General features: G+C 42.3%; 1 protein-coding gene across 8 annotated transcripts in view; it reads right to left on the bottom strand.

Moving 5' to 3' along the window:
* The window catches only part of DDR2 (discoidin domain receptor tyrosine kinase 2), a 175,526-nt gene that overhangs the window by 64,549 nt on the left and 83,618 nt on the right, over nucleotides 1-27,359 (bottom strand). For 5 of the 8 annotated variants that reach the window (XM_086393826.1, XM_086393825.1, XM_086393829.1 and 2 more), the window contains one exon: nucleotides 8,165-8,273. The exons of 1 other annotated variant lie outside the window; for it this stretch is intronic. In XM_086393826.1, coding sequence (XP_086249952.1) covers nucleotides 8,165-8,246 — 82 coding nt within the window. In that variant the 5' untranslated portion in view covers nucleotides 8,247-8,273. Of the gene's footprint in view, nucleotides 1-8,164; nucleotides 8,274-19,364; nucleotides 19,764-23,947; nucleotides 24,104-27,359 lie in introns of those variants that run through there. 2 more of the 8 variants (XM_086393823.1, XM_086393824.1) reach the window with 2 other exon arrangements.

Genomic DNA, 27,359 nt, shown 5'->3' with positions numbered 1-27,359 from the left:
AAGGCATAATCAGTTAACGTGAATCACAGCAGCAGCAAGGTAAAAGTCAACTTTTTATTTTTGTTCCCAGGTGGGATGGAGTAGCTTATAGTAACCAACACTCCCCCTGAAGATAACTGGAAGAACTAGATAAAATCCATAAATCATCTGTTTACAGCCATTCGATTGGTGCTGACATGGTGAGAGCAGAGGAACTGAAGCTTCAGAGAAGGGAGACTGAGGAGCAGCATCGCCTCTGCAGTCATATGTAGCCGCTTGCCAATTGCAAGGGGCAGAAGCAAGAGGCTGACCCTGGGCTTCGCACTGGTAGAGGGTCACTGGAGGATAAAATACCAGAGTTTTTGAAGGAGGCCTGGGATCCTTCTAGCAGGCAGCGTTTTTCTTGTCCAGCACATTTGCCAAATGCTGGAGTTGTATAAGAGAGGCAGTGTAAAAACCTAAGGAGAAATCCTCTGAAAAGCTGAGCTGAGTGTTTGAATCTGATAAAGATTAGAGTTCAGGACCCACCAGGAAGAGAGGCCACAGAGAAAACATGGGAGTTTTTAAAAAGCACTCAATGACCAAGAATCCAAGTTTAAACCCTGCCAATTGCCCAAAGTGAAGATAGTCTACCCTACTATGTACAGGCAGATCCAACTGCTTTCACTGTTAGCCAGTCTGCACTTTGGGTTCACATCCTTTTAAGAAAATCAAAGACCCAAACACATTTCTAAAGAGAAGACCACCCAAGCCTCAGAGAACTGGGACAAGCCAGTTTTCTGCCTATATGCAGGGCATCTTAGTGGTCATAAATGTAGAAAAAAAGTCTTTAAATTTACCCCAATATTTGTAAATTTCTTACTCTTGGCACTTCAAGAGAGGAATTCAGATTCATCGTCATAAGAGAAATTAAGGATTAATTTTAAATCTTAATGAAAAAACAAAAAGAGTAACCAGAGATTTATCATGTCATTACTGCTATTATCACTAGTAGTAGTAATAAGAGCAGTAGAAGTAGTATTTGTATAGTAGGAGGAGAGGCATCCATTACTATTAAGCAAGTTACTCAATAAGAAGCTATAAAAAGTCCTAAATATTGGTTTAACCTACTTAGAACAAACAAATATTGTAGCTTTCTCAACGTGGTTTTAGCCTATCCCCATATCCAGGGATTCTCCTATGCCAAGATGAAGCATTTCTTAAATTAGCAATACTTATGCATACAAGATACTCTTCATTGTTAGATCTTATAGTTCGACTATAGCTTACAGCACCCAAAAGATTAAGTCTGAATCCTTCCCTTGAAATGTCAAGAGTAATACAAATTTGGGTAAATGTAAGCACATTTTTCTTTATTTATAGCCACTAAAATGCTCTGCTCATAGACCAGAGGAGAGGGAATCTAGGCTTTTAGGAATAAGCTCAGAGGCTACTCTACCTCTGCAAGGACAAAGGCTCTCAAAGCCCTCGGACCCAGGGCTGGACCTCATTACTGCACGTTAGTAGCTGCAGTTCAGGGAACTTCAGTCTGTCATCCTTCTACCTAACACCCCCATTGTTTAAAAGAATGATGTTCTTATGTCTTCTTCTCAGCTTCTGAACATCTTTGTGAGCTCAAGCATCTCATGGCATAATTTAGATTCATTTTTGTAGAAAAATACAGAGAAGAAAGGGAGCTTCTCCATGTCCTTTCTTTCCTGCCTTCTTTTTACTCCTCAGACACTTACTGATTGCCTCTACAAGCCAAGCACTATGATAGGTGTCCATCATGAGGACCCAGGAGATCAACACAGCACCAAATAAGACAATGGCCCAAGTCATTAACATCTGTGAAGCAGGGGAAAAAGAAGTTGCATACTTTTTAGCAACTCATCGCCTTCTACTTAAGCCCCTCCAAAACCCTCATTGTTTTGAATGTCTTAACTTTTGCCTTACTTTATTGTGTATGTGTCCAAACCACTGAAAAATTCTGGGAGGCCTATCTTACCACATCCATGCTCTTCAGAGGCCTATTGGCTAAGACCAAGAGCTAAGTCAACAATCACACTATTCTCCCCAGGGGGGGGAAAAAAAAAATACACTGTCATGGATATGCTCAGCCTGGGCACAGGGCCCTGCATCCCTTGGAGTTGGGATAGCCAGAGTTCAGGGTTGTTAGAACCCCTATTCCCCAAAGGTAACGTGAGTCTCTCTTGGAGACCACGAGGGACCATAATAGTTACTCAGATCAGATCAGTCGCTCAGTCATATCTGACTCTTTGCAACCACATGAAACGCAGCACGCCAGGCCTCCCTGTCCATCACCAACTCCCGGAGTTCACTCAGACTCACGTCCATCGAGTCAGTGATGCCATCCAGCCATCTCATCCTCTGTCGTCCCCTTCTCCTCCTGCCCCCAATCCCTCCCGGCATTACTAATGAACTCTTTTTCTCTTTCCTCCTCCATCATCAGCTTGAAAGAAACTGTTGTTTTACAGTTTGCATTATTTTCATTTCCTTCTCTTCCAAAAGTGGCAAGTCACAACCCTTGATATTTGCATATGACTTTCCAGAGCCCATTGACTTCCATTATCTCATTTGGTCCCCCTATTGTAACCCCATGAAGGGCAGAAAGCAGACTTTATTCTTCCCATTTTATAAGTGAGCAAAGTAAGGTGAAGAAATCTAGCTAAAGTCACAAAGGAGATAGTGCCAGAGCTGAAACTCGAATCTCAGTTAAGTTCAGTCTCTCAGTCGTGTCCAACTCTTTGAGACCTCATGAATCGCAGCACGCCAGGCCTCCCTGTCCATCACCAACTCCCGGAGTTCACTCAGACTCATGTCCATCGAGTCAGTGATGCCATCCAGCCATCTCATCCTCTGCCGTCCCCTTTTCCTCCTGCCCCCAATCCCTCCCAGCATCATGGTCTTTTCCAATGAGTCAACTCTTCACATGAGGTGGCCAAAGTACTGGAGTTTCAGCTTTAGCATCATTCCTTCCAAAGAAATCCCAGGGCTGATCTCCTTTAGAATGGACTGGTTGGATCTCCTCTCAATTACCATCGTCTCTTCACCATCTATGTTGCCATCACACTCTTCTGTCAGCACATACTCTCCATACTGTCTGTAGTGTGACATCAGGGTCAAGAAGAACCACCAATTTAGGGAACAATCTGGAAAGAGGGCCCAGAGAAGCTTATTGCTTGTTTGAGTTTTAGAATGCCCTGATTCCTGATTTGTTGAAATCTTAAAGCAAAAGGAACATGCATCCTGGGAGGAAGCACATGGCATTTTGTTATCACTGGGTGAAGGCAAAGCCTTTGATTGGGAAGCACTTGCCATATACCAAGGATCCCAAAGTCATGTGGTTCCTGTTTGGGTACTAACTTAACTTCATGTTTGCCCTATTACTCCCTCAGTGACAACCACCTCCACCCTCTTGTTTTTCTATTTGTGGTTATATGTCTTTACTCCATGTTCTCCCTTTCTCTTTTTACCCAACCCGGAGAATTTGTTTTTCTTTGGATCACTCAGCCTTCGCTGTCTCCGCCAGCATAACATTAGAGACTTGATGTGATTGGTTAGCATACATTCAGTGACGCTAACTCTGCAGGAGGCAGCAGAGCACAGAGGTCAAGAACATGCTCCCTGGAGGTGGATCACATCCCAGCTCTGCCACTTGGCTAGGTCTATAACCTTGAGTGAGTTACCTAATGTCTCTGGGCCTCAATTTCCCCTCTGTGAAACTGGAATAACAATGCCACCTAATTCCTAAGGTGCTTCTGAAGACTAACTTTGCTGATAGAATGGTACTAGGAATATATTAAGTGCTTATTAAATATTAGCTGATACTCTTCTTTGAAATTTGCATCTTTTTTTCTCCACTTGGCATAACTAGAGTGCTTAAGGGGCAAATGAGTTTCTGATATCCCCCGAGAAAGATCTTTTACTGGCAGGAAGGATACCAGAGGCCACCCTCGGGCTAGTTTTGACAAAAACATATTGATACAAGGAAGAAAAAGCCAATCTGGGCAGCTTCTAGCATTGCTCACTGAAGAGAAATTCAACCCGGGAGGTCCCTTTCCAAGGCCCTTCTCAAGCCATACACACACACATACAAACATACACACAGCCTTAGTACCTCAGGCCTGGGTTCAGAAACCTAGAACTAGCATCACATTCTCATTAGCAGTTGAGATCCCATAAATCCTCTCAGCACATCTCCAGGGGCATGAATGATGAGAACCCAGGGAAATAAAAATTATTTTCCGGTGTGGAAATGTGTATAGGTATAGTTGGTGATGGACAGGGAGGCCTGGCGTGCTGTGATTCATGGGGTCGCAAAGAGTCAGACACGACTGGGCGACTGAACTGAAAGTAGCTGTATGAACTTTGGTGGGAGACAGGAAGTTGGGAAAAGGGGACAGTTGTGCAGAAGCATCTCCAGCACTTAGGCTTCTTTGCCAGGGTGAGCTGGTCCCCAGGGCCTTCTAACTAGCTTTTCTTGCTGAGCGTGCTAACAAGACCAAGGTTCCAAGAGCTCTGTGGAAACCTGTTGTCTTGCATCTCCAGCACTTAGGCTTCTTTGCCACGGTGAGCTGGTCCCCAGGGCCTTCTAACTAGCTTTTCTTGCTGAGCGTGCTAACAAGACCAAGGTTCCAAGAGCTCTGTGGGAACCTGTTGTCTTGCCTGGTTCCTTGGATTCAGGCTGTCCCTCAAACCCAAATTACCTCTCATCCCTATAAATGTACATCAGAAGTCACAAAAACGAAACCATAATGCTGTCCAGCTATACATGATCATTAGAGAAAGACTGTTTCCTCAAGTGGCCTCCAAAGGGGTGGGTAGTCTGATGGAAGGAACCTGGGCCTGGGAGTCAGGAGCGGTGGTCCCTGCTTTACCATTAACTGTGTGTGTTGTCATGGGCAAACCACCAAATCACTTACCCTATTTGACACCCAGTTCCTTTATCTATAAAATGAAGAAGAAGGACTTAAATATCTCTAAGATTCATTGCAGCATGACTAACCTAGGATTTCAAGTCCCTTCATGCATTGGAGAAGGAAATGGCAACCCACACCAGTGTTCTTTTCTGGAGAATCCCAGGGACGGGGGAGCCTGGTGGGCTGCCGTCTATGGGGTCACACAGAGTCGGACACGACTGAAGTGACTTAGCAGCAGCAGCAGCAGCAGACCTTAAGAACTCACTGGATGTAGGATTGATGCTAGAAAGAATAAAACTACAAAGATGAACTGAAAGTCAATTTGGAGCCAGTAGGAAGAGAACACTCTGAATCTCAGATCCTTAATGTCTTTGTTTCTCCAAACATTTTAAATACCAAAGGAGGAATCCACCACCCCAAGACTCTAAACCACTAGCAAGTTGCCTGCTTCTTATGAGGGGAAAATCCAGGATTGAAATGGGAAGTCCCAGCATGTGCCCTGGCTCTGTACCATGGATCCTAAATACCTAGATTGCCTGTTGGTGAGAAGGGGTGTTCTCCCTTTTCCAAGCACAAGTAGTTGTCACAGGCCAAGTCAGGAGAGTGGGGCTGACTGCCCTGTGCTGTCCACACTCAGCAGTTATTTAGTTGGCTGGGTGAGTCCTCAGGACTAACAGACCCTCAGCGAAGTTTTCAGGACAATGAGGTTGGTTCTACTACTCCCCCCACCCCCGCCGCCCAAAAGTCCACGGGGTTCTGGACCCCCAAATGGCAATCAAAACACTGGTTTTATACATTCTGGAGGAGGATCAGACAAATTCAGTAGCCAAGAGTATTCATATACTTCATATGGAGTCTAGAGATGTCCCTTTCCCATGGAGGCAGGCTAAGTTGGAGCATGATTTCTAGATGCAACTTCTTACTAAGGAGCATTTTAGGGTTTACATCTTTAAGATATTCATCAGCTATCTTCTATGTGCTTAGACTAAGGGACACGATTCCTCTGAAGTTCTGGCTTTAGATTCCTGAGCCTGGGAAGTGGCAGGGAGTTGGGGACAAATGGTCTTTCTTGTGAAGAACAGCCGTGCAAGTTTAAGAACCCTGTTTCCAAGCCCAACGTCTATCAGCGCCTTCCAAAATGGGCAGTAAAGCTCTTACACCACTAAATTATAGTAAGTTTGTGACAAACGGTTTCATAGCTTATCTAATCCAACTTTATTTTACTGCTGGTAAAAGGATGAAAGAAGTACAAAGAGAAGTATATGACTATTGTCATGTTACTAACTTAAGACCAAGTAGAAGGCAACTAGACTTCAACTAGGTGAGAGGAACACAAAGCAAAAAACGAAAGAATGATGTCAAAGTTCAGGTCTGAGATGCACTCACTAAGCTTATTACAAAGAAGTAACAAGGTACTGGATTTACTGAACCAATTAATCACTGATATTAAAGTATCTTGATTATATGTCCTATAATCAAGAAAAAAGAATATCCTATGGAAGTGGAATTTTTGCAAAGATAAGGTGAGTGTTTCATAAATGTACACTCATACTGTATGAAGAAGAGGAAATGAAAATACCCTCAGGAATTCAAATATAGCCTGCAGCCCCTGAGACTCTCAAACACTGCAATGGGGTAGGATATCAGTAAAATCACTTTGGAAATGTAGCAATACAATACAATAGCAATATGTAGGAAAACAGATCATATGTAACATATAAGCTGTGCTGTGCTGTGCTTAGTCACTTAGTCACGTCTGACTCTTTGTGACCCCATGGACTATATAGCCTGCCAGGCTCCTCTGTCCATGGGGTTCTCCAGGCAAGAACACTGGAGTGGGTTCCCATGCCCTCCTCCAGGGGATCTTCCCAATCCAGGGATCGAACTCAGGTCTCCTGCATTGCAGGCGGAATCTTTAGCATCTGAGCCACCAGGGAAGCCCAACATAAAGCTACTTCTAGGTATATATCTAAAAGACTTGGGTATTTATCTCTACCGAAAGACCTTTACAAGAAGGGTTCTAGGAGCTTTATTTATAATGAGCTCAAACTAGAAATAATCCAAATTACCATCCAAAGTAGACTGAATAAATAAAATATTCAAACAAAATTATACAACAATGAAAACAGAGTTGCCAACTGCATGCCACGATATGAATATCATGAACAAAACAGTGAATGAAAGAAGCCAGAAACAAAAGGCGATTCCACTCATATAAAGTACAAAAACAAGTAGCACCGATTTGTGTTGTTAGAAAACAATAATGACTACCCTTGGGATGAAGGTACGGCAAAGTGACTTGAAGAGCGTGTAAGAAGAGCTTCTGAAGTCCTGGTACAGTTCTGTTGCTTAATCTGGATACTGCTTACATGGATGTGCTCAGTTTATAAAATTCATCAAATTAACACTTGTGCTATGTCTAATTTCTTACATTTATATCTGTGGCAAAAAGGAAACAGCTCCAAGCCTTACTCTTCCCTGTACTCAGACCTCCCCCAGGTAATATTTTTGTGCTCTCCCACTCTGACTCTGGGCTTGGCCATGTGGCTCGCTTTGGACAATGAGATCTCAGCAAACATGACTGAAGCACTGGTTTGAAAAATGCTACACATTTCTTTTTTTTTTTTTTAATTTTATTAAATATTGTTTTTTTTTTTAAATTACTGCAACTTCACAGTTAAGTGATTCATTCTTGTACTATTGCATATATTAAGTGGCATCACTATGGTAATAGACAATTGATACAATTGTATACTTCAATTTAAAGTATACACATAATTTTAAAAATTGGGAGAAGGGGACTAACATATCTATTTTTGAGCATGGCCACACCCTGTAGGAAAGAGAAACTGCCTGAGATCCTACAAGACCAGGGTCCCCAAAGCATAACATGACACCCAAGTTAAATACAGGCCTTAGCCAACCAAACATAACTGGGAAACCAACTTGCAGACGTTCTCTAAGGCATCTGAAAATTTTCTCTTCTGTTTCCCAGAAGATGCAGAAGCAAATGGTTGCTTCTTCCACCTCCCATTTTATTTTCTTTTTGTTCCACCCAACTCCATGTAAGAAACACTTCACACTATTCAGCATGTTACAGAGTGTATTTGTTTCTATTTCTGCTATGGCCCTGTTTCACCAGAGAGAAAGAGAGGAAGGAGGGACCTTGGGACCCCTCAGCAGTGCTTTTCCCAAGATGAACACTGAAGGGCTTGAGTGTTCAGCTGGTCTTCCAGCATGCGGCTGAGCAATGGCAGTGTTACCTGGGTTAACCTGAGCTTTTGCAGAACTCAAGATAGGCAGCAGCAGGAGCAGCACCAAGGGCATTCTGGGAATCGGGATCATCTCAGGAGATGGTGTTGGAACTGGAGCCTTCAGGCCACCACCAATGCAAGACAAGAAGAAAGAGGAGAGGGAATGAGTGAAGCAGAAACCATCAACACAAATGAACACAATTTACATAATTATCCTTGTGTTTTTACAGTGTTTATGTCTATATTTAGAATTTTAAATCATGAACTTTGATAGTTGAATGTGACACTGAATTGTCACAAAATATAAGAACTTTCAAACTCTGGGATATTCAGTAGTTAGGTAACATAAGAACTTTCAAACTCTATTAGATTATATTCTCATGGAATTAAAATTAGCAAAACTATAGGTGGGTAACAAAGTTTCAATAAGATAAATACCCAAATTGTGAACAGTGATAAATTAAAACTGACTTTTATAATATTTTCATAATTTTAATATTTATTCCACTATTAAACCAAGAAAAACATTCAATGATGTTAACATGTTTGCCTTTCAAAAGATGTAAGGTGAATATTTATCCTGATTTATTAGCTCTGGAATTGTACCTGAAGCTCAAGTTCCTCTAGAATAATCCATGTGGTTATGGATTAGAGTTGAGACATCAGTATGAACTCATATTTATCTTAATAGGGATATAAATGGTTACATATGGAAATATTTATAGATATTTACACACAGGTTAGTACATATTCATATATCTATCTTCTTGTTATGAGAGTGCCTAGAAGCAGGAACACCCAATAGCAAAGAGCAAACCTGATACCCAGATCTTGACTTCTTATACCATTCTCCAGTAAAAGGAACCAGGGGTTCTTGGAGAGACTGCTAATTTCAGGGCTGAGGCAGGAAATACGATTATCTTGGAGAATGTTTTAGTGCCCCAAGCTAAGAATATATACACACACAAGAATGATGGGGATATGGCAAGAGAACACAGAGCCAACAGAAAGGGTCCCCATGGCCAAAGCTGAAGCAATTTACGCAACAAAATGGATCAAGTGGTATTGCATTATAACTCAAGACATAAGATAAATATTTACAAGCCCAGAAATAAATGATTGAATAAACAAATGGAGGAGAATAAACAAATTTTCTCATGCAAAAGAATTCTAAATAATTTATGTAGATACTCTCTGGTCTGTTGTCTTTCTCCCAAGAACCCATCACTCCAGCCTAATCATGAGAAACACATCAGACAAATCCCAATTGAGGGACATTCTACAAAATTCCTGCTATGTAATCCTCAAAACTGTCAAGGTCACCCAAGACTAGAAAGTCTGAGAAACTGACACAGTTAAGAGGGATGAAGGAGTCATGATGTCTAAATGTAACACGTAACAGCCTGGATGGGATCTTGGAACAGAAAAAGGACATTTAGGGAAAACTGAGGCAATCTGAATGAAGTGCAGACTTTAGTTAATAATAATGTGTCAATATTGGTTCATTCACTATGACACATTTACTATACTAATTTAATATGTCATAATAGGGGAAACTGGGTAATGGGTGAATAGAAAATCTATATACTCTTTGCAATGATCCCATAAACATAAAACTGTTCAAGAATAAAAACTTTATTTTAAAAAAGAAAGTTTCTTCCAGGTAACACTATGAGTCAACAAACACTGGATCTAATACTAGAAAACTGTATAATGTGAAATTATAAAGGGAGACAAAATCCCTTTAAGCTGGAGTGATCAGAGGAGGTTTCATGGGGAAATAAGCATCTGATCAAATTTTTAAAGGATGAATATGATTTTAATGGATAATAATGGGAATACAGTAAATAATAGACTGACATAGCTAAGAGGAAACAGGAGCTTTTTTTTGAGGAAACAGAAGCTTTCTATGATGTTTTCTAGGCAACAGAACTCTGAATCACCCCAAGTGGTTATATATATCAGTTCAGTTCAGTTGCTCAGGCATGTCCGACTCCTTGCGACCCCATGAATCGCAGCACGCCAGGCCTCCCTGTCCATCACCAACTCCCAGAGTTCACTCAGACTCATGTCCATCAAGTCAGTGATGCCATCCAGACATCTCATCCGCTGTCGGCCCCTTCTCCTCCTGGCCCCAATCCCTCCCAGAATCAGAGTCTTTTCCAATGAGTCAGCTCTTCGCATGAGGTGGCCAACATACTGGAGTTTCAGCTTTAGCATCATTCCTTCCAAAGGAATCCCAGGGTTGATCTCCTTCAGAATGGACTGGTTGGATCTGCTTGCAGTCCAAGGGACTCTCAAGAGTCTTCTCCAACACCACAGTTCAAAAGCATCAATTCTTTGGCGCTCAGCCTTCTTCACAGTCCAACTCTCACATCCATATATGACCACAGGAAAAACCATAGCCTTGACTAAACAGACCTTTGTCGGCAAAGTAATGTCTCTGCTTTTGAATATGCTATCTAGGTTGGTCATAACTTTCCTTCCAAGGAGTAAGTGTCTTTTAATTTCATGGCTGCAGTCACCATCTGCAGTGATTTTGGAGCCCCAAAAAATAAAGTGTGACACTGTTTCCACTGTTTCCCCATCTATTTCCCATGAAGTGATGGGACCAGATGCCATGATCTTTGTTTTCTGAATGTTGAGCTTTAAGCCAACTTTTTCCACTCTCCTCTTTCACTTTCATCAAGAGGCTTTTTAGTTCCTCTTCACTTTCTGCCATAAGGGTGGTGTCATCTGCATATCTGAGGTTATTGATATTTCTCCCAGCCATCTTGATTCCAGCTTGTGTTTCTTCCAGTCCAGCATTTCTCATGATGTACTCTGCATATAAGTTAAATAAGCAGGGTGACAATATACAGCCTTGACGTACTCCTTTTCCTATTTGGAACCAGTCTGTTATACACACACACACACACACATACAGATAGTTCTGAATAAAGAGGATAGAGCCAAAACTAATCAAACACAAAAAAACTAAAGTGGCCTCCTGGTAGGGGGCAGGGGAACGTGATCCATAGCCACGATGACCATGATTTTATGGCACAGATTTGGATGAGAGCAAATATGTCTCAGTGCCTACTCACTGCCAGCAGCAGGAACACTGTGTTTCCACGAATGAGTCCACAAACAAACATGCCCAGAAAAGAGACACACAGGCAGACCTTGGAGACATTGGTCTTGGCTGTAAACTAGAACTAATCCATGACCATGATTCAGGATGTCCTTCTACAAATATCTTAGCTTTTTGGGAGCACTGCCTTGTGTAGCTACCCTCTCTGAGCAGCTTTTGAAGAACAGTTCTCCAGTTCTCTTTCATGACACCTTCCTTGTGGATTATTGGCTATCACTTTCTCCCCTCCATAACCTTCTCCAGGATTCCTTCTTCAAGGATTGTCTCCTACACTTCATTCCCCTCTCACATTGAATTTGTTTCTACTAAATCCTCCATAACATTGCTATAAAATTACCCATTTAATCATTAGCTGCAAATGGTTTGTTCTTGTATCCTCAAAAGAAAACATTATATCTTGTACAAAGTGGATGCTCAAAAATGGTTTTTAACTGAACTAAGCAGAACTTCAGTTCAGTTCAGTTGCTCAGTCATGTCCGACTCTTTGTGACCCCATGGACCGCAGCACACCAGGCCTCCCTGTCCATCACCAACTCCCGGAGTTTACTCAAAACTCATCTCCATTGAGTCAGTGATGCTATCCAACCATCTCATCCTCTGTCATCCCCTTCTCCTCCTACCTTCAATCTTTCCCAGCATCAGGGTCTTTTCAAATGAGTCAGCTCTTCATACCAGGTGGCCAAAGTATTGGAGTTTGAGCTTCAACATCAGTCCTTCCAATGAACACTCAGGACTGATCTCTTCTAGGATGGACTGGTTGGATCTCCCTGCAGTCCAAGGGACTCTCAAGAGTCTTCTCCAACACCACAGCTCAAAAGCATCAATTCTTCGGTGCTCAGCTTTCTTTATAGTCCAACTCTCACATCCATACATGACCACTGGAAAAACCATAGCCTTGATGAGATGGACCTTTGTTGGCAAAGTAATATCTCTGCTTTTTAATATGCTGTCTAGGTTGTTCATAACTTTCCTTCCAAGGATAAGCATCTTTTAATTTGATGGCTGCAGTCACCATCTGCAGTGATTTTGGAACCCCCAAACATAAAGTCAGCCACTGTTTCCACTATTTCCCCATTTATTTGCCATGAAGTGATGGGACCAGATGCCATGATCTTTGTTTTCTGAATTTGAGCTTTAAGCCAACTTTTTTACTCTCCTCTTTCACTTTCATCAAGAGACTCTTTAGTTCTTCTTCACTTTCTGCCATAAGGGTGGTGTCATCTGCATATCTAAGGTTATTGATATTTCTCCTGGCAATCTTGATTCCAGCTTTGCTTCATCCAGCCCAGCATTTCTCATGATGCACTCTGAATACAAGGTGTTCAAAAAGTATTAACTGAACTTTCTTTTGGAAAGTTTTACTTGGTTCAGGTTGTGAATCCCTAATACCAGTGACTATTTCTGCTTTGTTTGCTTAAATTAGGGTGCCTAGCAGGTAACAAACACAAAAGAACCATTATTAAACCTAGAAGTACTATACCACGGATACCTAACCTGTGCCAAGGACTATCTCATGTAATATTTACAGTCACTCTACCAGGTTTGTTTTCATCAATAAAGTAACTGAGCAGAAAGAAGTTAAAACTGATCTGTTTACACAACTGATAGGCATCAAAGCTCATGCATGAAGCCGGGTTCGCATTCCTCCGAAATCTACTTAGGCTGCTTTGTTGCTGTTGGTTTTGTTTTTGTCTTTGTTTGTCATCATACTACACTCTCCTTTGATATGACCTCTGCGACTTCACCAGAGCGACACTCCTGCTCAGCCTTTCCGCTTAGTTACATTCAGACTTCTTTCATTTCTTTCTTTTTTACCTTGCCTCCTTAGGACCTCTATTTAAAAGTTTCGGTCCTCTCTTTGATTCAAATCACCACCAAATGGTTATTTCTTCAGTGAAATATTCTCTTACCCCCTTGATTGCACATGCACTGAAAGCATCGTACAATTTTTCTACATAGAAATGATCATCGTATAATCATATATCCTTTGCTAGGGTTGTCTAATTAGTGCCTGCACCCCTATAAGCTCCTTGTTTATTTCACTCACCATTGCATTCCCAGCACTTATCAGAGTGCTGGATAAATAGTTGCAGAATGAATTAACGATTGGCTTAAGCCACATATTCAGTTGTTGTATCTGGCTAGTCCAGATTCCATACCTTAAAAGGAAGTATCCCCAAAACTTACGATAAACAGACATCACCCTTTTCTGCCTCTTTGAACGAATCTTTCTAAAGGTTCAAAATTTAAGCAATGTGACATGTGAATAAAACCCATAAACATACATTAAAGAATTTCAAGAAGATGGAAGGTCCCTCTCTACCCACTTCTTTGGTTAACAGTGCAAATTTCTTTGACGAGAAATTTATTCAAACTTTAAAAATAAAAAGTTATTGGCCTTCATTCATTCAGCAACTATTTTCTGAAAGGTGCTGTTCTGGGTGCTAAAAAGGCAGAGAAGACTCCTGTTATCATGGTGCTTATAATATCCAAACTAGCAAATAAATAAGTAAGAAACCTAAGGAGATATTCATGCCATGAAGACAGTACAATCCAGTAATGTGATGGAGAATGAATGAGGGTCATTTCAGGTAAGATGATCAGGAAAGGCCTCCCTAAATATGAGATTGTCAAAGAAATAGATAAGTAGGATAATGAAGAGAATAGGCAATACTCATATACACAACAAAAAAATGTATATAAGTGGGAACTTTCCATATAAGAAAAAGGGCATTTAGAATCAGTGAAAAGTTTCAGATGATTCAGTAGCTTTTTCAAATACAAATAAAGGTATATTCATATCTCACACAAAAATAAAGAGTCAAAAATGTAAAAACAGAACAAAGTATTTCTAGAAAATATTGAGAATCTGCTGTGAGCAAGAGGAAAACCTACATAAATAAGACATAGAAAGCAAAATCTACAAATAAAAAGAATGATAATGTTTTCATCAAAGTTCAAAACATCTTTGAGACAAAAGGCACATGAACTTAACAGACAAGCAACAGACCAAGAGAAATATTTGAAATTTTAGAACAAAACAATGTGTATGTATTTTTCTGGTATAAAGAGTCTCTATAAATCATTTTTTAAAGCGACTAGAAAAATGGGCCAAGTAAATAAAAAGCATTTAAAAGAGGAAACAATATAATACCAGTAAACATCTAAAGGCACTCAACCTCACTAGAATCAGAAAGACAAACAGCAGCATTTGAATACAGCATTTTATCTGTCAGACTGGCAAAAATATAAAGTGCGAAACGATGAAGTTTGGCAATAGTGTGGAGAAATAGAGACATACTCTGCCACTGGATTTATAAATCGGAAGATGATTTAAATCAAAACATGTAAATAGACTCTGATCTATACATTCCATTTATTATTTATCCTAGAGAAGATTTACATAGGTGCATAATGATGTAGCCACAAAGAAGTGCTTTGCATTTTTATAAATTTTTATTTTTCATTGAAGGATAATTACTTTACAATGTTGTGCTGGTTTCTGCTGTACAACAGTGTGAATCAGCTGTGAGTATACATATATCCTCCCCTGTGAGCCTCCTTCCCAATCCCCCATCTCACCCCTCTTTTTATTTTATCATGGTAAGAACAATTAATATAAGACAAATTTTTAAGTGTATAACATATTATTATTGACTACATATTATTGTTGACTATATATGTAATATTATATCAGATCTCCAGAACTTACCTCACCTTGCTTAATTGAAACTGTATGCCCATTGATTAATAACTCTCCATTTACCGTCCCCCCTTGAAAGTGAAAATCTTAGTCACTCAGTCACGTCCAACTCTGTGACCCCATGGACTGTAGCCTGCCAAGCTCCTCTATCCATGGAATTCTCCAGGCAAGAATACTGGAATGGGCAGCCATTCCCTTCTCCAGGGAATCGTCCCAACCCAGGGATCAAACCCAGCTACATTGCAGGCAGATTCCTTACCGTCTGAGCCATCAGAGAAGCCCACCCCTCCCCTTAGTCTCTGGCAACCACCATCCCACTCTTTCATTCTATGAATTTCACTATTTGGGATACCTAATTTAAGTGGAATCATGCACTACTTTTTCTGTGACTGATTTTTTTCCCTTAACAAAATGTCCTCAAAGCTCATTCATGCTGTTGCATATTGCAAAATTTGCTTCTTTTTTTAAAGCTAAATATATTTCATTGCATGTATTAGCCACATTTTCTTCATCAATTTATTTGTCAATGGACGTTTAGGGTGTTTCCACATCTAGGCTATTGTGAATGCAATGAACATGGGGAATGCTAGTGTCTTCAAGATCTTGATTTTAATTATTTTGGATAAATACCCAAAGTGGGGTTACTGGGTCATGTGGTAGCTCTATATTTAATTTTGAGGAATCTCCACACAATTTTCCATAAATGCTGTGGCCAACTGATCTTCAAGAAGGATGCAAAGAATATCTAATGTGGAAAATGAGTCTCTTAAACAAATACTGTTAAGAAAACTAGGTACTCACAAGCAAAAGAATGAAATTGGACCCTTATCTTACACTATACCCAAAAATCAACTCAAAGTAGGTTAAAGACTTAAATGTAAGATCTGAAACTTTAAAACTTCTAGAAGAAAACATAGAGGAAAAGCTCCATGATAGTGGTCTTGGCAATGATGACATAGATATGATACCAAAAGCACAAGCAGAAAAAAGCAAACATAAAGAAGTGAAACTACATTGACCTAAAAAGCACAGCAAAGGAAACAATCAACAGATGAAAAGGCAACCTACAGAATAGGAGAAACTGTAAACCATATATCCAACAAGCAACTAACACACAAAATAGCTAAGTAACACATACAACTTAATGGCAAAAAAATAAAATAAAATTCCACTAATAAAATCCTTGAAAATGGGATAAGGAATTGAATGGACATGTCTCCAGTGAAGACATACAAATGGTCAAGAGATATACAAAAAATGCTCAACCTTGCTAGCCATCAGGAAATACAAATCAAAACCACAGTAAGAAACCAACCCCATATCCGTCAGGACGGCTATGATCAGAAATGAATAAATGAAAGACAATTGTAGACAAGAGTGTGGAGAAACTGAAATCCTTCAACATGTGGGTACAACATTTTTTTTAAGTACCAAAACTTGGAAATTTTCTACCAATAAGGGAGTGCTAGAAACTATGACATATTCCTGCTATGAAATACTAGTCAATAGTTTAAAAGTATGAGTTAGAACCATATGTCGTTACATGGTTAGATGTCCATGACATGGTTTTAGGTGAATTAACAGTATTTAAGACATATATAAACATGCTGTATATTTCTATGGATATAAAAACAGACTTACATGCATATATACATAAAAGATCTAGAAAGTTAAACGCCATCAATCTAGGGGTCACTTTAGTGCTAAAATAGGTTAGTACATGAGCACAGAGCAAGGAATCTTGGAAGGCAAGTGCTGATAATAGCAATTCCCTCAGAGATTGTAGTGTCTGGCATTGGAGATTGGAAATGAAGATCAAAAGGAAACTTTAGTCTTATTTGTGATGTTTTGATTTTAACAAAATATGTCCCCTGTTAATGTCATTCACATTTGTTTCTCTGACAAAAGAAAAATATTCCTTGGGGCAGTCTATCAGAACCTTGGGGGTGCTAACCAACCAACCATGCATATCCAACAAGGTGTGGGGTGACCTATCTTATGTTTTGAGAATCACTTGAGGTATTGAGAGATATTATTTATTTATTTATTTATTTATTATTTATCTTGTAGATAGAGAAGAAAAACCAGTTCAGAATTGCTACTTAAACCTTTCTCTCTCTTTTTTTTTTAGAACTTACAAATGAATAATCATCAAGCCTTACAACAAACCTGAAAGGAAAGATTACCATCCCCACTTTACAAAATGGGAAAGTAAAACCCTAAGTCACTTCACTCACCACCTAGGTAGACTTACCTGACCTGGCTGCTGGATCCCGTTCATCATACCGAATTTATATGTCTGTCTCTCAAGCCAAATCATGAGTCATTTAAAGTTAGGGATCTTGGTTCCCTATATATCAAAATCAGATTAATTCTAACTTGCCTGGGTCACAAAACTAGAAAGAGACGGAATTAAGACTCTTCCAGTTTCTCTGAGTCCTTGGCCAGGGCTACTTCACCCATAGCCCAATAGTTTCCAAGGAACATCAATGACTGTGTAGTTCAGAGAGCATATGTTTGTGTAATGAAAAACTCACCTCCCTCTTGACAGTCAAAATTCCCCACCCAAGCTGGATACTTGGCTGGAACACTCCAAACTGACTCCAAAGGAGCCATGATTCAGGACCGCCCAGATCCAATGGCAGATGGTCGACTCTGCATCGCAGGACTGACCACACCAGGACTGAGACAGGCTGTGGGTCAAAGCCATCAGGAAAACTGGGAAGTGAATGGAAGGCTAGGCACATGTGAGCGTGACAGTCATAGCCAGAAATTACCAGGAATTTTTTTAAAAAGAACCTAGAATCAAACTTTTTACAAGTCATTTCTGTCCTTGGATGAGTTTCCAAAGGCCTCTTTCTGAAACAGAGGCCAGGGCCACATCATGGTTTAGAGCAAGTCACCAGCACATCCTGCCTGATACCGTCCTGTTCTGTGGAGACTTTATGCAGGGAGGCCTCCCTCCTGGTCAGTCCTGTGTCTCCTGCAGCTTCAGGTTATACACAACTGAGAAAGTATAATCCCCTTCTTTTATGACTGCCATAGACAGTTAGACCAGGGGCTTTCTGTGTGGCCCAGGGGCTGAGACTCTGCCTTCCAATGGAGGGCGTGTGGGTTTGAGCCTTTGTTGGGGAACTAAGGTCTCACATGCCACAGAATGCAGCCAAAATTTTTTTTAATGTTGGACCATTTCCTACTTTATGCTATCACTTATATGTAGAATCTAAAAAAAGCCAAACTCAGAGAAACAAAGTGGTAGTTATCACGGGAAGGGGGTGGGTTGGAATGGAGGAGTATTAATCAAAAGGTACAAACTTACAGTTATAAGATGAATAAGTTCTGGGGATCTAATGTACAGCATGGTGGTTATAGCTGATAATACTATATTTTATACCAAAGTGTAGATATTAAATATTCTTACCACAAAGAAGAAATCATATGCCAGGATGAAGATGTTAGTTAATGCTATGATGATGATCATTTTGCAGCATATAAATGTATCAGATCAGCAGGCTGTACACCTTAAACTTACACAATGTTGTATGTTATTTGAGCCGGGAGTCACACCACATTCCCAGGCACAAGCTCTACTCTGGGGCTCAAACAGGAGTGTGAGTGGAGATCGAGCCCCGAAGATAAGTGCTGAAACGACCTCTGAGCTGCTGAGTGGGAAAGGGTGTACAAGGAGCTAAGGCCTGTCACATAGTTCACACACCTGGGGTCTCAGGGTGTGAGGCTCCCTGCACTGGTGGAGCAACAGATTCGAGGGCTCCAAAACACGAGCCGTACTGCAGTGTCTGCTTTCTACGACAGGACTGATAGATGGTAGACAGATAGACAGACAGACAGACAAGAGGTAAACACATGATGAAGAGGTAGATAGGAGGCGATATTTATTTAGATGATACAGATTTAATATAAAAAGAAACAGTTTCATAAATGTTGCTATAATAGTTAACTGCATTTATTTGGAAAAAATAGCACCATAATTTCCCCTTGGTGACAACACAGAAAGTAGGCAAAAAAAGCCACCCTTAGGATTTCCTGCCCTAAAAAAAAGATGGAAAATTTGAGTACCTCTATTTCTCCCAAGTCCCTCTGAAGTGACTATAACTGACAGATAGTAGAGTTCTCATTTTCCCCCCAAATCTGATTATTAGCAAAAATCACCTTTTTCTCTGAAGCAGAGCTAGAGGTATATCGCACTTTAAGAAATGCCTGAACATGCCAAGGTCATAAATCATGAAAAGTTTATCCGCATTACACAATAAATCTTTGAACAAGCCTTCAGTGCTGAGTACCTTTGAATAACAAGTTTCCACACAGTACATTTAAAATAACATTCAGTATACAAAAATGTTCCATCTACTTACCAAACTCATAAATCGTGGAGAGAGTCTCCACATTACAAAATAATTCTTCACTTTGCAAAAGGATCTGCTGCTAAGTTCCTTTGATAGAAAATCCTTCCAATAATTCAGAATATGATTCAGTATACCTAAATCCAGTTTATGCTCAACTTTCCAGGAATACAGCTTGTGTACCAAGCAGGCAACATCTGGTTTGGCAGATGGTCATTCTTCCCAGATAATCCATTCTTCCAGGTCCAAAAGCTAGAGATAATCTGAGCTGACTACCGCTTTATGGAAAAACAAAGTCTCAGATTTCCCTGAGGGATCTTTACACTGAGCCTGTGAAAGGAGCCAAATAGGAAGTGCCTGCCCTTCTAGAAAATCAGCTGTGGCCTGCAGCCAGGGCCCCTCCACCTAAACCCGGGTAGACCATCCTGCAGGAAGGGGTGGGGGCCCTGGAAAGGCTGGAGTGGGAAGGGAAATGAGATAAAGGGACTTGGGTCAAACAGGAGCCAATCTGAGGTGCGGCGTGTGCACAGCTGGGCATGGTATGCTTGTCCTCGTGTGTGTATTGAAGAGCCTGGTGGGGAGAAGAGAAGCCACATGCTCTATGACCATAGATTTTCATTCAGGGGCCATTCAGGGCATTAAAGGCTTGTTTTCCTCTCTGCTGAGTCATTTTTCATTTCAGATTCAACAAATAAAAAGCACAATCTTTGGAGTATTTAATACTCAGCAAACAAATATGCAGAAATGAGCTTAGTTTTGGCAGAAGAAGAGCCACACACACACACACACACATACACCCCCTCACTGTACCGAACATCCTCCTGTTTTATATTGATTCCCAAGGATTTGTTGATGTCTTCCTCATTCCCAACTTTCCTCTGGGAATCCCAATCTCTTGCCTCTCAAAATGTAGCTGCTCAGTGCTGAGCCAAAGACCTGGGTTGGCCCGGTCTGTAAGTGTTTAAGCACACAGGATGTTCCCCAGATGACCCAAGCTGACCCTCGCTGCTGAGAGGAGGAGGACACAGCCGGCTGTGCTCCTGCCTTCGTTAGAAGAGTACTTTGCTTTCCTCCCCCTTGTCACCTGTAAAATGGAGACAACTAGAGTTCACTGAGTGAGATCCCTGTGTGGAAGACACCCCCCTGCCAGGGCAGAGGGTGAAAGGTTGTTGTCGAATCACGCGAATACACCAGGATTCTTGGCCCCCGGAGGAGAAGAATTCAATCCGGGGCCAGAGACGAGGCTTGATCGCTCAGAGCTTTTGTGTAATAAAGTTTTATTAAAGTATAAAGGAGATAGAGAAAGCTTCTGACATAGGCATCAGAAGGGGGCAGAAAGAGTACCCGCTTGCTAGTGTTAATAATGAGGTTATATACTCTCCAGTGAATCCAAAGAATGTCTGGAGGTTGTAAAGACCTCATCAGACCTACTCCCATAATTTACATTTTAAGATAACACTGTCCTCAGGCAAGATACATCCTTGTAAAGACCAGGTCTACTCCCATAATTAACATTTTAAGATAACAGAAGGTTGAATCCAAAGACTGTCCTTAGGCAGGATACATCATTGGTATATAATCCTAAGGAATGTGGAGAAAGAAAAAAAGTTTGTCCTTTCTTCCTCCTTGAGAATTCCAGACCCCTCTCTCTTTGGGGACCCCTAGACTCCCTATCAACCTGCCTAGGAACTGACTCTCTCAAGGGGACCACAGAACATCCGTGGTGTGACATCATTTGTCTGCCATCCTTTCTAAGGATATAATCGCTATAATGCCTTCATGAGATGAGGAGGAGGGAGGGAAAATATTGATACAAAGTGAAGGCGGGGTGTTTTCTAAACCCAAAAGGCTCTGTTAGAAGCTCATCCCTTGGCCTGCTGAAACCCCCAGCAGAGCCTTCGGCCTCTCTGAGTTCTAGCAGCCTCGGCTCTCCACCAGGCTGTCTCACTCCCACCCTGACTTCCAGGCTCCCACACTTGAGCACCTTCCCCACCCCACCTCTCTCATTCTCTTGCCCCATCCCACCCTCTACCCAGGCTCCTCAGACCCCTGAGCCAAGTCCTGGGGAGCAGAGGGCTGCCTGGAGACATTCAACAGAAGGGTTGACTGACGGTCTGTCAGAAGGTTTTGGAGGTTACGAAATAAAGATTGCTAAGTCACTTCAGTCGTGTCCGACTCTGTGTGACCCCACAGACGGCAGTCCACCAGGCTCCTCCGTCCCTGGGATTCTCCAGGCAAGAACACTGGAGTGGGTTGCCATTTCCTTCTCCAACACATGAAAGTGAAAAATGAAAGTGAAATCGCTCAGTTGTGTCCGACTCTTCACGACCCCGTGGACTGCAGCCTACCAGGCTCCTCCGCCCATGGGATTTTCCAGGCAAGAGTAATGGAGTGGGGTGCCATCACCTTCTCCGATGAAATAAAGATAGTAGTCCTCAAAATTATGGACTCAGAGCCACAAGAGCTTGAAGGTACTTGAAAACTCAACTGTATTAGTCCTCTGTGGTTAAAGGTAAGGAAGGTCAGTCAGCCCCCAAAGCAGAGAGGCCTCCGTGGGGGCAACAGCTGGTCAGAGGCAGGGCCAGGCCTCTGGTCACCCAGGCTAGCATGGGTTCTCTGATGACACTGCCTCCCTTGGCCCAGCCTTCTGCTTTTCTTTCCTCAAACTCAGCACACGCACCTGCTTTAGCCCCATCTGTCTTGGTAACTGATCTCTCTAAACCAGAGTGAAGTTATTTGGAAAATCTCTGTGATGGTTTTCAAATGTGTATACAAATCCATGACCTGGAGCCATATGTTCATGGAAAGCTGGCATCTCGTTTCCTTCCTCCTGAATACAAGCTCAACAGGGTGCCTCGCCTCTAACAAAATTAAAACAGGAAGAGTGATGGCTGTGAACCTCCAGAGCTGGGTCCCAGAAGGTAACCCGCACCCACCGGGCTCTCTCACAGACTTGCCCTGCGAACGCACTGCCAGGCAATATGGGAGCCCTGGCCATGTGGAAAAGCCAGACACAGGTCTTTTGGCAGATGCCATTGCCAAGGTCCCTGCAGGCAGCAGCAGAAACTCACACACTTGTGAGTGAGGAAGGCACCCAGGTGACTCCAGCCTCAGCCATCAACTGTTACAATCCCAGGAGAGACCGTGGGCAAGACAGCTGAGCTGAGCCCAGTCCCCAGAAACAGAAGCGATAACAACAATGACATGATTGCTGTCTGTTAAGTCACTAAGTTGCGAGGTGATTCATCACATGGCAAAAAATTACTGGAACAACCTCCTTGGGTAAAGAAGGCACAGCTTCCTGCAGACCCAAGGATTGGGTTTTGAATGCTGCCTGGTTTTTATTCGTCAGCAATCTGTCCATTGCCTCAAAGTCTAGGGGTAAGATGGAAACAATAGTGAGCAAGAGACACGGCTCTCTCATTAAACCCAGAGGTGGGCTGAAAGACTAACCATCCACATGTAAAGTGCCTTTCCCCTGAGGGCTTGGTAGTGAATCTGGAAGCAGCATCTTACTCACTATATCACCCCTTCCGATTGCCCCTGGGTCCCTGCACCCCATGCTTGACCACCTCTCTCTCCAACAACTCCTTCCCAGACAGCAGGTCCAAAGCCAGACTTTCCAGGTTTGAATCCTGCACCAGTTATGTGACCACACACCTGCACCTGGACTCTGTAGGAGTGTCGCGAGGATGGAATGAGTTATTACATAGAAAGTACTTAGAACAATGTCCGGCTCACACATTTTCACAGATATTTAAATTTCTACTTCATTTTTACTATGTACATCTCCTTGTCTCAATAAATTTGCAAGTTACAGGCAAAAACATGCCTCCCCAGTCATCACCCTCTACGTGCACCGGTTCACACCTACACGGTGACCTGCAGTTGATGGGCAGGTCATTTCAATAGTAACAAAACAGGCAACACCAGCAATACAAACTCCTTGCCTTTGACAAGCACACTAAACCTCGTTGGGAACATCCTAGGAGTGATACTGTCTCTGGAGAAAGTGACTTGACCCTGTGCATACAGTCATTCACAAGTCATGAAAGACTCAGCACTTAACTATGAACCAGCGCAGCACAAACCAGCCTGGGGCTGAGGAGAGCAGGGCTAGGCCGTGTCTGGAGGGACAGTGATGTGATCATACTGCTAGAGCAAGTGCTGTTCTGTCCCCATGTGAGAGTGCACACGTCCCAACAACATTTCAATCCAGCCACCCAAAGCCACGAGGGCCAAGACCTGGTTCCAGCCATGCCATGTCCACGAGGGCTGCCTTATTCTTGTGGTCCATGGAAGTGCTGGCCTCTTAAGAACACATGTCTCCATCAGGCTGCTTATTAATTTGCATAGGCCCAATCAATGTGAAGTAAATTTGATCTCATCCATCCATAAGAAACCCTCCTGAGCCTCAGAAGAGATTAGGTGTGATGCCAGGGAACCCTGCTTCAGGTCCCTGCAGGAGGCCCACCAGCCAGCATCTCCCCTTTCAACAAAGGGACCTAGGTGTCTTTCCCTTAACATATTCAGGGACTCCCGAATACAAGGGTTAACACCAGTGCTTTTGCCACAGAAGAATGGAGATCCCTCACCTTCTCTGAGACCATCAGCTGAACGAGGAAGCAAGGATTTCACCTCTTAGGGCTTTGCAACTGTATTCTGTAGTGAAAACTTCAGCCATGATACAGGTCAGGCACTTCAGCCAGATACTAATTGATCTCTGGGTTGAAGGACACTTTTCTATAGATCTGGAAAGTATGAAATATGGATAAAAGTAGAAAATGGTGTCACAATTATAGTTAACTGAGATGATGCATGTAAAGGACTTATAGCACCGGTGCCTGGGAGATAGTAAGTACCTGTTAGTGTTTAGTTGTTAGTTGTAGTACTATGAGGCTCCAATACCTTGACTACCTGATGCAAACGGCTGACTCATTGGAAAGGACCCTGATGCTGGGAAAGATTGATGGCCAAAGGAGAAGAGCACAGCAGTAGATGAGACGGTTAGAAAGCATCACCAATTCAATGGACATGAAATTGGGCAAACTCTGGGAGACGGTAAGGGACAGGGAGGCCTGGCGTGCTACAGTCCATGGGGTCACAGAGTCACACACGACTTAGCGACTGAATAACAACGACAAGTGTTGCTATGAATAGAATGGTGCACAGGAACAAAAACAGCTCAGCAGTTGAGGTGACACATATATACGGAAAATCTGTTGTGAGCCCCGTACAGGTTGAGTCATCTGGAGGCAATACAACAAAAAAGCATCAGGAGAGTTACGTGGCTGGCACGTGCAAACATTTGGAAAAGTGAAGATAGCAAGTTCATGGCAGGTCATAGCTACAGGGATGGTGCGATAGAGGAGGAGACACACAGTGGGCCTGGATGAATAATGGACTTTAGGAAAGACCTAGAAGGAAAAATAAAAAGCAAGGAATTCTGAAAAACTGCAAAGTTTGACAGGGCTGGCCAATGAAAGAGGTAAAGGCTTACTAAGACCTTCAAGGCTGAGAAAAAGAAAGAGAGGAATTCAGCGCTGACCAGCTTATTTGCCATCACTACCAAGCTCAGATACCTCATAGCCCCTTTTGGGGACCTGAAGCTCTTCCTACGCTTAAGAGTCTTAAGAAAAACAAGCAAGGCAAGGACATGGAGCAGTAGTGATAAACTTAATCTTCTCACTTTGCTCTGAGTTTAGGGGTGGCAGAGCAAAGCAGAAGATGCGGTATTATGCAGTTCTTGTCATGGGGACATATAGACACTAAATGTAAAGGGGGCCCCACCACCTTAGACAAATACAGCCCAAGAGTCCCTGCCCAAACCCCAGAGCCCAGCAGTTGGGTCGGGACCAAATGTCTGGGACTCCTTTCCTGGTTTCCTACCCTTCTCTTCAAGCAAGTCACTCCCTCCTCACCTGCAGCTCCTGCAATCCTTGCCAAAATAATAATGTCACTGATCACGAGAAGTCTGGCCTCTAACTCTTTGCATTTCACGCTTCCTTCATATTGCTAGCTGGCATTCCCTTCTATGTTACTTTCAGTGGAAACCTCTGAACCAGAAAATATAAGTTTATTTAAGGCTATGAAACATCTGCAGACTTCATCTGACTTCAGGAAATTTCCCTGTGCGTCACCAATGCCTGGCACTTACTCCTGATGTGTGAAGAGCCTCCTCTCTCCCACCTGCCAGGCTTAATCCTCCCCACTTCCTAGCTCAGCTCCTAACCCCTACATTGCCAAGGACAAGTGAGAGACCAAAAGCGTGCCTGATCCTGGTCTCAAAGCCTGAGATCCCGGTCTCAAAGACTGAGAATGGGGATTCTCTGTCTCAGAAAGTTCTAATCAACTCCACCTCTCCTGCAGAAAGACTCACACCTTCCAGTTCCTTTGAATGAGACCTCATGGCTTTTGAGCTGTCCCTTTTCACCAAGTAGATCCATGCTTTTGTTCAAACTCATGCTCTGAACACCTATCTGACTTGCCCCATCCCACCTTTGGCCTCAGATGATGGCCTTGGAGATATATATAGATATGAATAGAACATTTGCTAGTAGCAATATTTCTCTGGACGCCCCTCCCTGCTAGGCTGTGTGAGCACCTGCAGGCAGGGACCTTGTCATGCCCTCTTTGAATTTTCAAAGCATAGTCTGGAGACAATCAGCGAACGTGTTAGGCAGATGAACAGATGTCCAGAAGGATCCTTAGGATCCAGGAGAGGCTGTTGGCCTGTCCATCTCCCTGCTGACAGCTGAGAAGATGGAGTGCACCGGCTTCTTCAATTAGTCTCTCCCCTCCTTTTTGGCAGTGCTTCCAGGTCAAAATGGAGTCTCCTTGCTCAACTCCTTTGCATCTATGCCCCGTAACATAGCAGATACCATCCACTGACTGATATAGTCCCTAATTGTGCTTGTATGTATGTGGGACAATCTTGTCTCCTCAGTAAAACTGTGAGTTCCAAAGGGCAGGGATATTTCTTATCTCAGCACTTATGAGAGCCACAGTAGAGATTTCTGGAGCACGTATTACACAGTAGGCAATACGCTCGGTGTTACATGAATTTTCTCAGCCCTCATAACAACTCTCTGAAGTTTTTATTATTACTGTCCTCATTTTGCAGACGAGAAGACAGAAACACAGAGAACAGATAATTTGTCCAAGATCACACAAGTGGCAAGTGCAACAGCATTCAGTAAATGGCTACCCACCAGAAGGCCGATGAGGTCTGGGGGCTGCACTCTGCCATGCTCTCCCCACCCAGTCCACTCAAACTGCACATTGTCACCAGGCACAAAGTTAGGTTCAGCTTGCCTACACTTGCAAGATTGCTATCACACTGCCAGCAAGTGAATCTGCCTTCAGGGGGCGGTCCCCCTGGCCTCCACCTTTTCTTTAAATTGAAGTATAGTCAATTTACAATGTTGTGCCAGTTTCTGGTATACATCAAAGTGATTCAGTTATATTCACAGTGATTTACACACACACACACACACACACATATGGATATATGGTTTTTCATGTTCTTTCCCATTCTGGTTTATCATAAGATATTGAAAGCAGTTCCCTGTGCTATACAATAGGACCTTGCTATTTATTTTATATACAGTAGTGTATACCTGTTAATCCCAAACTCCTAATTTATCCCTCCCCAGCCCCTTTCCCATTTGGTAACCATAAGTTCGCTTTCTGTATCTGTGAGTCTGCTTCTGTTTTGCAAACAAGTTTATTTGTATCATATGTTAGATTACACATACAAGAGACATCATGGTATTTGTCTTTCACTTTCTGACTTACTTCACTTAGTATGATCCTCTTTGGGTTCATCCATGCTGCTGCAAATGGCAGTATTTCATTCTTTTTTATGGCTGCATGACACTCCATTGTGTAAATATCCCACATTTTCATTATCCACTCATCTGAGGATAAACATTTAAGGTGGCTCCTATGTCTTTGGGGCTTCCCTGGTAGCTCGGATATTGTAAACAATGCTGCTATGAACATTGG

This window comes from Bos grunniens, chromosome 3 (assembly GCF_055505025.1).
Source record: "Bos grunniens cultivar Pamir isolate PY7600 chromosome 3, Bosgru_T2T1.0, whole genome shotgun sequence".
Lineage (NCBI taxonomy): Eukaryota > Metazoa > Chordata > Mammalia > Artiodactyla > Bovidae > Bos > Bos grunniens.
This window is presented reverse-complemented; position numbering and strand designations above follow the sequence as displayed.